Here is a 12,466-nt window from a genome sequence, read left to right as displayed (position 1 = left end):
GACCCAGTGATTTTGCTAGCGCTCGTCACTTTCGTAAAAGTGTTTTCTCATTGACGAAAGTATTTCAAATCAATTTCGTACTTTAATTTTGAAAGTGTAAAAAAAAATTCGCAATAAAAACTATAAATCTACCTGTCTTCATGTTTTTGACAAGTTTATGACCTCCAGGTAATTAACATTTTTATCAGGTGTTAAAAGTTGTGAATATAACTAATCCGCTTATCGCCATCGGATGGGTCACTAATCCGTTAATTATTATTAAACCCCACAACTGAATGACCATCATAATTATTTCCCCAGGAAAATCAGTCAGTCGACATTTCATTTCAACAACCAGGAGTATATAGTTTCGTCAATTAATCAAAAATGTTACAACCCGGACAGTTCGCATTTGAATTTCAATATTTCTCAAACGATCACAATCTGAAGTTCATTTGTCGTAGATTCGTCATTCGAAGGCATTTTCGTCATATTTGATTTAAATTGTCATCAAAAACTTTCGACAATTTCTATTTAAAATAAAGAACTTTGTTAATGTGTTTATTCAAGACTTTCACGAGTTAAACAGGTGCTTCCTGTATTGTGTTCTACGCATGCGTGAAAGTATTCCTTTGACTATTTATAGACTTTAAAAAACGTAAAATACGAAATCATTTAGAATCAATAAACGAGAGAGACAAATATATATCTCTTATTAAAGGAATTTAAATAAAAAAATTATAATTTCCTGATGAATCCGGACTCCCACGTGTCACTTCCCGTTTTCGTTTCATTTTAAAACCGAAAGTAGTAAACGTGATCTATTGTTGATTTGTTTACAAGCTCCTTTCAGTCATTATAATAGTTCCAAAAAGGATTTTATACATTTCCAACTTGATAGAAATGATTTCCAAATATCGATTTAGACCTTTTATATGGATAATGATTATGCAGTGAAATAATTATTGTAAGTTAATTTCTGCTGTGATTCCTTGTTTTTTTTGTTGATCAAGAATGACCCCTGGAACAAACTGAAGAGAACTTGTGAACTAAATTTCTGGATTCCATGTCAGAATCTTTCATAATAATGGCCAATACAGTCAAATTATACAATAACTGCCAATCATGCTGGTGCCTGCCTGTCTGCCTCAATTCCTTAAAATCTGACAAAGTCAAAAGATGAAGCTAGTAATATACATCATTGGTCCCTTGCTTTTACACAAAATAAGTTGATTTTAATAGCGTGCAAAAGTGACTAAAGCCCTCAAAATCCTAGCTTAAACCCTGATGAACCTAAATATCATTAACAAATAATTACATTAGATGTATGTTTCATTATAATGCGTTATTCTGATTGGCTACACTGCAATCTCTTGTTATTCCTTAAGCAATTGCATTACACAATAAAATTTATCATTCATGATGACACGAGGTCCCACAATAAAGTGCACTGGTAAATTAAATAAAAACTTGATAAAAATCGTGTTTCCATGATCCTAGTTAAAAAAATGTAATTATAAGTATTTAATGCTTCTTTTTGTAACTTCATATGGTTGTAAAAGCGTTGACCGTGCACACATTTTTAGAATGAAGCGCGGAAATGTATTTCGGTCAACGCTTTTACACCCCAATGAAGTTACAAAAAGAAGCATTCAATTCTTAAAGAATAAGTTTCCTTAAAACAAGTCTGCACATACTATTAAATTCAGCTCACTATGAAATTTTTGTCAAACCCTAATATGCATATTTTTTTTTAATTCACTCCACAGTCAACATGTGTGTCAAGCTGATGTGAAAATAACCTCATGGTAAACTTTAACCTGAAACTGGATGAACTAAGGGATAAATGTACAGACAAGAAATTAAAATGCCTCCATACTATCATAGTCAGGAAATAATCAATATGTGACCAAGACCAGGTAAGGAACATCTGACTGTCAGGAAGTAATTTTCGAGTGAGTGTGAATGCTGTTGTTTTAGATAATTTGTTTACCCTTGTATAGTCTTTTAACTTCTGTAGTGATGTACATTTTTTCTTGTTATATCCTCTAATTTCTTTTAATGCACTCTCTTCTTCTGTCTGCAAATTAACAGCCTCAGCTTCTTCTGTTTTCATTCTAACAAAAAAAAATCATAATTATAAGTAATTAATATATACGTATATGTGAAAATACCTCCTTGATTAAAATTTCATTTTTTTTTTGCTTTGATGTCTTTATCTCTGTGTACATTTTCTGGGGTTATTCCTACATTCTTTCCTCCTAGAATGCAGATTAAATGGTATAAACTAGCATTCTTTTTTTTAATACCACTTTGTTATCTTACCAAAATTCATTTTATTTCTGGTGGATGGTTGTCTCATAAGCAATCTTATTACATTTCCTCATTTTTATATCTTAGTATCAAATTTCCAACTGAATAAACATAATAAATATCAAACAAAGTCTTGGCTTATTGCTGCTCAGTAAACTTTTAATAAACAATTCTGTAACGAATCACATCAAAGACATCAAATAAGGCGATAAGTCGAGTATGCAGTCTATATAAGTATCTTTATTCTTCAAAACTACATATAATTTTGGCTTCATATACTATATCATAACAACCGATTCTCTACAATAAAATACAAATACACATAAACATACATCGTAAGTAAAACTATAACTTAAAAAACTAAAGGCATAATACTAATCAAACAATATGATTCACTTTCTTTCACGCTTCATAAGTAACTTGTTAAATTAAAAAGTTAATTAGAATAAATATTAATATTCTTTAATAAATATTGTTCTTAAAAATGTACATAAATTATCTCTTACCGATTATGATCTCTCTATAATATAATGATGTGTCTCCGAATATCAAATAACATGCAATGAGTAAAAAACTAGACAACGTAACGTACGTCAAAAGCGAAACGTCATAAAACTTAAAAACGGGAAATATTATAATGTTCATGAGCGCAACGTTACATATGCGCAAATACCCCAAAATAGTATCTACAAGCATTATAAATAAAATAAATAAATTCAGTAATAATAAATGAAGTAACCCAACAATTTGGAATTACATTTCAAATCTAACACTCCCCACCATGACATTTCTTAAAAATTGTCATTACACAAAAAACTGATAAAATATCAATTAATTATTGTAAATTCTATTGTGATTGCAAGTTATTTGATATTCAGAGACACATCATTATTTTATAGAGAGATCATAATGGAGAATTGTGACGGATCACATCAAAGACATCAAATAAGGCGATAAGTCGAGTATGCGGTCTATATAAGTATCTTTATTATTCAAAATGAATGATTTATGGAACTCATCAACTTTAAAATGTTTCAGACAAACCTTTGAATCTTGGAATCAATCTGGGACTGGAGTCTTTTCTTGACATCCTTTTTCTGACTTAATTCTTTCTGCAACATTAGAAAGTTTTTTTGTTTATATTTTCAGAGGGCTGTTACAAATCACACAATACAAAAAAAACTTTAAAATTACTATTCAAGACACAGATTTGAAATTATGAAATTGCTTTATCATATTGCAAGGTTCACAATAAAAGTATGTTTATTTATCAAACAAATCTTCAGTTAAGCCATTTAACAAAGAACATGAACAGTCAATCAGTATAACAAACTTATACAGCAGTTAGGTATAAAATATTAGAAGGCATGTTTTAAAGTTGTTTTTTTATATTCTTTTGTTTCATATTCTGAGTTTTACGGTGTGTATTGTTGTGCGTTTGTTTTTCTACATTGGTTAGAGGTATAGGGGGAGGGTTGAGATCTCAAAAAACATGTTTAACCCTGCCGCAGTTTTTCACCTGTCCCATGTCAGGAGCCTCTGGCCTTTGTTAGTCTGGTATGATTTTGAATTTTAGTTTCTTGTGTATAATTCGGAGTTTAATATGACGTCCATTATCACTGAACTAGTATGCATATTTGTTTAGGGGCCAGCTGAAGTATGTATGCTGAAGTTTCTCACTACATTGAAGACCCATTAGTAGCCTTCAGCTGTTGTCTGCTCTATGGTCGGGTTGTTGTCGCTTAGGCACATTCCCCATTTCCATTCTCAATTTTATCATCTTTTAAAACAACCATTTGTATCAAATACGATAGAGCATTTATCCTGGTCCAGTGATCGGGAAGGTCGTGCGCCCTGCGCCTATAGCGCATATCGACCATAAATGGCGCATAGAGTGACTTATGTAAGCGCCCACGTGGCGCACGATATTTTTCACTTCGTTTCGATACGTTTAGATATCGTCAAATGGATTTCCGATCGTGTTCCGTGCCGCCATGTGTGTGTACACAACTGTGTAATGTTCCTCCAATGATAGGAGCACCTATATATTTTTGGGACGTCTCGGGTGTTTTCCTATGGAAATAATAGAACCATGGGGTGTAACTGATTACCCAAAAAACGTAATTAATTTATCCATCATTCATGATATGATTTTTTACAACCTTAAATTTGTAAAATTTGGCTAGTACAGACGAGATTTGTCTCTAATTATTATCTTTTAACTTAGTTCAGCTTGCTACTATTTCGATTGAAAAAACCCAAAGCCTTTTTATGAATATAGTTTTTGTCTCCATAAAAGGCGACTAACTGTCCTTGTCACTTTTTGGTCTTTGGCTTGTTTTGACATTTTGTAAACATGCCTTCAGCGAATTGTTGTTTTGTTTTATCAATTAATGATACTCTCTACTGTTATTGTTGTCATCATGATGAAGTAATAATAATACAAAAAGTGCAGAGGAAATGCCAAATACGTCCTCTAATACGGAACGTCGGGAATAAGTATGGTATCGACGAAGACCCAAATTTAATGTAAAAAAAACCCATGCACATGAACAAGACAACAGTAGCAGTAGAAACATTATAAATAAAGGATATCTTAAATATTATCTGGTTTGGAAGAAATTATTTTACATTCTTTGTTGAATTGAAATAACAAAATCACAGGCACAATATCTATAATATTATTTAAAATCATAAAGGTAAGTACCACCATCTCTTTGCCGAGATATACACTTTTTTACTTTTTTCACTGTAGTCAATTCAAATGGCCCATTCATTTGACAACATGGCCCATTATTTTTTAAAATGGCCCCTTGAATTTAATTTTGAGGGGCCCTGGGCCCATAGAGAAAAAATCCTTCCAGATCACTGCTGGTCACGGCATCAATATTGTTAAATGGGAAACTAGTAGCAAATATCAAAGGAATAGTGTCCAGCATGTATTTATCTCTGTTACATCTCTACAAGCAATGCATCATACTGAGGTAACAATACAATAAATACCGGCAGGGAGAAAGATATGTTTTTAGCGTAACTGCAAACAATTGTATTCTAAAAGAAAATTTAATGACCTTTTCTTCTCTTTTCTGATTTAACTTGGTATCTAGTTGCTTGGACATTTTCTGTTTACTATTGTACTCCTCTTCTTTAGTTTTGAACTGAGCTTGTAATTGCTGTAAAAAATAAAGGGAATATCTCGTACACAATGAGTACAAAAGTTATATCACTATTCAAAACTAGATGGGTCATGATGGCAGCTTAAATTACCCTGTCTGCTGCCAAATAACAGGGTTTTGTGAGAAGGGTAATCTGAACCTTGCCAAACAGATATATTTTATAGCTGACTATGCAATATAGGCTTTTCTCATTGTTGAAGGCCATACAATGACACTTAGTTGTGTCATTTGGTCTCTGGTGAAGAGTTATCTCATTGGCAATCATACCCCATCTTCTTTTTTATTTGTATATCTGACAATCATTCCATACACCAATAAAACCATCAAAATGAGGTCAAGGACAATAGACGAATGCCATTCACAAAATTCATACCTAAGGTATCAATATATAAAGTATCATCTCTAAAACATTTTGCAATTTCTAATGAGCTTCAAAAAGAGTACATATAAAGCATTTAAATGTTAAAAGGCTAAATTTTGTTATGGTCTGATATTTTTAATGAAGTTGGAGGATATAAAAACAAATCAAGAACATCCAAAAGGAACGCCCAACTAATACACGATTGGTATGATTATAAATCAAACAATTAGTAAACTTTTCCCTTACAGATTAAATATGTATTGCCATGAGGTAGAATTACTTACTCTTATCTGTGTTTCTAGCATAACTTCTCTTGAATTATCACCAGACGCTATAAGCCATGTTGGATCTCTGTAATATATAGATAGTGCAGTGAAGCATGCATCTTAAAAATGTTTCTTAAGAGAGTTGTTCTTAATGAAAAGTGTAGCTTGAGGAACACAAAAACAAAAAATGGCCTACATTGTGATTGACACTTAATATTTATGATTGATTATACTTCATCTTTGATTTTTGGTTAGGAACGTTTTTTGTTTTATGTTTTTTGTATTTTTTGGAGGAAATCAAAACATAAGCATTGGCAAACTAAATGAATTGCATTTAATTATATTAACTAAATTTCACTGGTGCATTTTGCCCTCAACTATGCTTGTAAGTTCTGATACTCCTAAGTCAATTCTCGAAGCAGTCTATGAATGGGTAAATACAGGTTGAAAGTTTGGCTGTCAGCAGAAATTGTATTGAAAAGAAAAACGAGAAAGCAGAACCTATAGGCTAGTTAATAATGAATATAATATTATACCTAATCTTTGAACTTCTAGAAGATATACTTCCATCATATCTTGATCTTTTAACTTGGTACTGAAAGAAAATTGTTTTATTATTAATTTCATTATAAGATTTATTAGGCTAAGTGGTTCTTTCAACTGGATATAGATATATTTAAAATTCATTATTCTAAAGCTATATAAACAAGAATGAGTCCATAGTACACAGGTGCTCCACTTGCACTATCATTTTCTATGTTCAGTGAACCATGGAATTGGGGTAAAAACTCTAATTTGGCATTAAAATTAAAAAGATCATATCATAGGGAACATGTGTACTAAGTTTCAAGTTGATTGGACTTCAACTTCATCATAAACTACCTTGACCAAAAACTTAGTCAGACGGACGGACAGACGAACGAATGAATAGACCAGAAAACATAATACCCATAAATGGGGTATAAAAAAGAGGACACATTGTGACTTTAAAGACTGAACCTTTAGATCAAATTTATAAACAAGATATTGTGAGCAAAAGCTCAAAACAAAAAATATTTTGTGTTGCATTTTATAAAATGTTGGCCATTTGCTTTTTAAAAAAAAACACTTTTTACCCTGGTCTCAACTGTCTATCTTTAAATTCTGTTTTTTCATTGATATATAGTAACATAGTGTCCCATTCCTAACATACTTGATTTCTTCCTGCTATTACAAAAGACTAGTACAAGAATTCTATTGTCATTACCTGACTATCAATGGTATAAAACATGGAAAACTCTGGACACTGGGCCAAAATATCCTCTACACGTTCTTTACTCCTACGATCTCCTACAGGAATAGCATGGACTCTGTACTGAGCACAGAGGTATCTCATAATACCATCCGGACAAGATATATAATCCTTCAGGTAACTCTGGAACCCGTAACGTCTGAAAGGGAGATAATCTACATTTAGCATGGACTCTGTACTGAGCACAGAGGTATCTCATTATACCACCGGGACAAGATATATAATCCTTCAGGTAACTCTAGAATCCGTAACGTCTAAAAGGAGATAATCTACATTTAGCATGGACTCTCTATTGAGTACATAGGTATCTCATTATACCATCAGGACAAGATATATAATCCTTCAGGTAACTCTGGAACCCGTAACGTCTAAAAGGGAGATAATCTACATTCATTATCACTATACAATACCATCAGGACAAGATATATAATCATTCAGGTAACTCTGGAACCCGTAATGTCTGAAAGGTAAATAATTTATATTCAATATCACTGAAAACTACTCAAATCACTTCTGAGTTTATGTCCAAAAAAAACCCACTTGTTTATAAATAAAATTCTACAACTCGAAAATATAAAAAATCGCAAATTGATAAAAATAGGAAATGAGCTTATGGTAATAGATGCAAATAATTCAATAAAGTTTCATATGAACTGTTCAGAACATTATTGATATGTCTGATAACTGGAAAATCCACCTTTTTAAATGAACAAAACCCAATAACTCAAAAACATAACATCTAAAATTTATAACAATCGAAAGGGAGCTCACGTCTATAGATGTAAACAATTCATCTAAGTTTTATGCAAATTAGTGAGTTATTTTCGGACATGTTGACAATGGACGGACAATGATATCTTAAAGTGAGGAGGCTAAACAGTAAGTTTGGTCAGTTAATCCCTCAGTATAGAAGTAAAATCAATCTTGTTAAATGATCTTGAGGTCTGTGCAGATAAAAAAAACATTATTACAATGGTTGCAGTCAATTACATTGATTTCCCAGTTAAATAAAAATCAATAATTTCACATTCTCTGACGTCATACAACAATAGGCGTTGTCAAGGTGTGGATAACGTCGGATAAAAAAAATTGTGAATGTGTAAGAAAAAAGATACAGTTCCTTACATTTTCTACATTAATTTCATAAAATATGTCATTTGTCAATGTTATAAAAAGAATAACTAATCAAAGAATTCAAATATCGAAAAATATTCAACTTGTGAACGAACAACACTGATAATTAAGTCATGCGCATTCGTGAATTAATGTATTGTTTGATCACTCATTGAATATTTTTCTCTATTTGAATTCTTTGATTAGTTATTCTAAAATTATACCATTATGTGGTATGTTTTCACATTTCTGCTCTATGGTCAGGTTGTTGTCGCTTTGATACATTCCCCATTTCCTTTCTCAATTTTATGCTAAAAAGATGATAAAACAAGAATGTGTCCACAGTACACGGATGCCCCACTCGCACTATCATTTTCTATGTTTAAAGGACTGTGAAATTGGACTAAATTCTCTAATTTGGCATTAAAATTAGAATGATCTTATCAAAGGGAACATGTATACTAAGTTTCAAGTTGATTGGACTTCTACTTTATCAAAAACTACCTTGACCAAAAACTTTAACCTGAAATTTGCACTATCATTTTCTATGTTCAGTGAACCGTAAAATTGGGGTCAAAACTCTAATTTGGCATTTAAATTAGAAAGATCATATCATAGGGCACATGTATACTAAGTTTCAAGTTGATTGGACTTCAACTTCATCAAAAACTACCTTGACCAAAAACTTTAACCTGAAGCCAAAAACTTTAACCTGAAATTTGCACTATCATTTTCTATGTTCAGTGAACCGTAAAATTGGGGTCAAAACTCTAATTTGGCATTTAAATTAGAAAGATCATATCATAGGGCACATGTATACTAAGTTTCAAGTTGATTGGACTTCAACTTCATCAAAAACTACCTTGACCAAAAACTTTAACCTGAAGCCAAAAACTTTAACCTGAAATTTGCACTATCATTTTCTATGTTCAGTGAACCGTAAAATTGGGGTCAAAACTCTAATTTGGCATTTAAATTAGAAAGATCATATCATAGGGCACATGTATACTAAGTTTCAAGTTGATTGGACTTCAACTTCATCAAAAACTACCTTGACCAAAAACTTTAACCTGAAGCCAAAAACTTTGACCTGAAATTTGCACTATCATTTTCTATGTTCAGTGAACCGTAAAATTGGGGTCAAAACTCTAATTTGGCATTTAAATTAGAAAGATCATATCATAGGGCACATGTATACTAAGTTTCAAGTTGATTGGACTTCAACTTCATCAAAAACTACCTTGACCAAAAACTTTAACCTGATATGGGACAGACGGACGAACGGACGAACGAACAGACGGACGAACGGACGCACAGACCAGAAAACATAATGCCCCTACTACTATCGTAGACAGGGCATAAAAAAACTATTTCAAAAGATTTTTGTATTCTTAAAACTTTACAATACATTTTACCTATAATTTTCAATGCTTTTGGTAGGAACATATTCACTAACTGGTTTCTGTGGAACTTTCAAAGCATTAACTTTTAGTCCTTGCTCATCTCTCATTGTGGACATGAATAGATTATAATCATTAGAATTCTCAAAAACAAACGCCTTGAGATCATCGGCACGTATGTGCATCTCTATAAATTTAGCCATTGAGGCATCTTTTGGATTAATCTGCAACATAAATTGAAAGTTTGGTTAACATATTTATAATCTTCTGGTTTTTTTTTATTACTGTATCCTTATTAAAGTTAAGAAGTAAATAATAAACTTGTTAAGTAGGTTAATCCTCAAATTTGACAAATTTCTATATTTGTATTTTGAGCTATATTTCAAAATAATTGTTCTCTAGTCTGCTGTGTAATGTAGGGAGAAAGATGGGATATAAAAGACAACCAAGTTGCATGTATATATTATCTTATACAGATATGTTTTTTGTGTGTCCTTGAATTGCAGTCTCACAGACATATAACTCACATCTTTTACTTGCATCAATTGAGGACAAATCAGTTAAAAGTGGGTTTGTTCTTGCATGCAAATGTTTACAAGTACAGATACATTTTTAACATATCTCACTCATTTATAAATATGTTAGAATGTCATGAATACCCTCATTTGCAGAAAAAGGTGTGGACAAGGCACGGAACGGGTCAATGGGTCAACTAGAATTAAAGCCACTTTCCACCTCTTTAGGTATTATGCAATAACTTACCAAAAACTGTGGTAACAAGAATGTGTCCAAAGTACACAGATGCCCCACTCGCACTATCCTTTTCCATGTTCCATGGACTGTGAAATTGGGTAATAATCTAATTTGGATTTAAAATTAGAAGGATTATACTATAGGGAACATATGTACTAAGTTTCAAGTTGACTAGACTTCAATTTCATCAAAAACTACCTTGACCAAAAACTTTAACCTGAAACTCCCACTTTCATTTTCTATGTTTCGTGAACCGTGAAATTGGGGTCAAAAGTCTAATTTGGCTTTAAAATTAGAAAGATCATATCATAAGCAACAAGTGTACTAAGTTTCAAGTTGATTGGACTTCAGCTTCATCAAAAACTACCTTGACCAAAAACTTTTAACCTGAAACTCCCAATTTCATTTTCTATGTTTAGTGAACCATGAAATTGGGGTCAAAAGTATAATTTGGCTTTAAAATTAGAAAGATCATATCATAAGCAACAAGTGTATCAAGTTTCAAGTTGATTGGACTTCAGCTTCATCAAAAACTACCTTGACCAAAAACTTTAACCTGAACAGACGCACAGACGAACGGACGGACGTACGAACGGAGGCACAGACCAGAAAACATAATGCTCCTCTACTATCGTAGGTGGGGCATAAAATTCAGCGTGCACAACACAAAAGTGATGACAAGAATATTTTTCATCACAAATTTTTGGCAAATTTGTTATTTAGTCAGCATTACTTCATGCAGATTGAAACACTATCTAGAACCGCAACTCATTGTTATACAAATATAATTCAAAAGCAGTAAGCAAGGTGATCTTTTATTGACAGAAATAGGGACAAGGTTAAAACATTGCTTGGAGCACCTTACATGTTTATAACCATAGTTTTATGGTGAACTCACAGTCATCATCATTGGTAAGTGAACCTCTCCTTGAAATTTGTTTTTGTTTTCTTTACACCACATAACAGCGTCATAAGTATGCTTATGTTTTTGTCGAAGGATTTCTAATTTCTTATTTTCTACATTCTGGATTTCTTTTAATTGTTGTTGGTTTGCTGAAATAAAATTAGTTTATTTTAATTTTAGAATGCTGTAGACATTATTCATATATATATCAGGGTGCCAAAGATCTTGGTCCTTATCAGTTACAGCCTAATAGACCTTGAGTTCTCTCTATGTATTTTTTATTATATCTATCTTTCTCAATTCAAAGATCATAAGCACTTATTCTCATTTTACATATAGCTCTCCTTATACTAAAATCTTTAATTGATAAATAAGCCTCCTTTACAAAGTCAGTCTTGAGGTTGAAATAATTTTCTAATTTACTATTACCTTGTGATAAGGTTTCAGATCTTTTGACCAACCAAAATGTTTTAAAACTGTTATAAAGTTTACATTTTACAAATCTACTAGTAATTGATTTATTGAGCTTTGTATCTAAATTTTGTATATCAAGTGATTGAAGTACATATCTCATAGATGAATACCAACAATTAATGTTTCCTGCATCTAAAATTTTATTACAAAGATAAGCATCATAAAGTAAGCCTTCGTCCAATTTGTTAAGCCTGTGTACATAGTTTACCATAGATATAATGACAGAAATATAAAGAGGAAATCTTGCAACTTCTGATAACACTGCTAAATTTGAGGCTGTCTTATTTACATCAAGAATATACTTTAAATATCTGAAATATGATTTTTCCAAATAATCATTTATGTAGATTAATTCAAATAGATAATCACTTTTTTTCTTGCAAGCAGCAGAGTTAATTCTAAATGAACCCCTAATTTCACTACAATATAATAAAAT

The 12,466-nt window shown here is 31.8% G+C and overlaps 1 protein-coding gene across 1 annotated transcript in view; it reads right to left on the bottom strand.

Moving 5' to 3' along the window:
• LOC139521200 (structural maintenance of chromosomes protein 5-like) overlaps nucleotides 1-12,466 on the bottom strand; it is a 36,159-nt gene that overhangs the window by 9,020 nt on the left and 14,673 nt on the right. The window contains exons 11-18 of the mRNA XM_071314569.1: nucleotides 11,551-11,705; nucleotides 9,915-10,123; nucleotides 7,342-7,525; nucleotides 6,632-6,690; nucleotides 6,114-6,180; nucleotides 5,364-5,465; nucleotides 3,337-3,404; nucleotides 1,973-2,096 (exon numbers count right to left, since the gene is read on the bottom strand). Of these exons, the coding sequence (XP_071170670.1) occupies nucleotides 1,973-2,096; nucleotides 3,337-3,404; nucleotides 5,364-5,465; nucleotides 6,114-6,180; nucleotides 6,632-6,690; nucleotides 7,342-7,525; nucleotides 9,915-10,123; nucleotides 11,551-11,705 (968 nt within the window). The remainder of the gene's footprint in view (nucleotides 1-1,972; nucleotides 2,097-3,336; nucleotides 3,405-5,363; nucleotides 5,466-6,113; nucleotides 6,181-6,631; nucleotides 6,691-7,341; nucleotides 7,526-9,914; nucleotides 10,124-11,550; nucleotides 11,706-12,466) is intronic.

Source organism: Mytilus edulis, chromosome 4 (assembly GCF_963676685.1).
Source record: "Mytilus edulis chromosome 4, xbMytEdul2.2, whole genome shotgun sequence".
Classification (NCBI taxonomy): Eukaryota; Metazoa; Mollusca; class Bivalvia; order Mytilida; family Mytilidae; genus Mytilus; species Mytilus edulis.
This window is presented reverse-complemented; position numbering and strand designations above follow the sequence as displayed.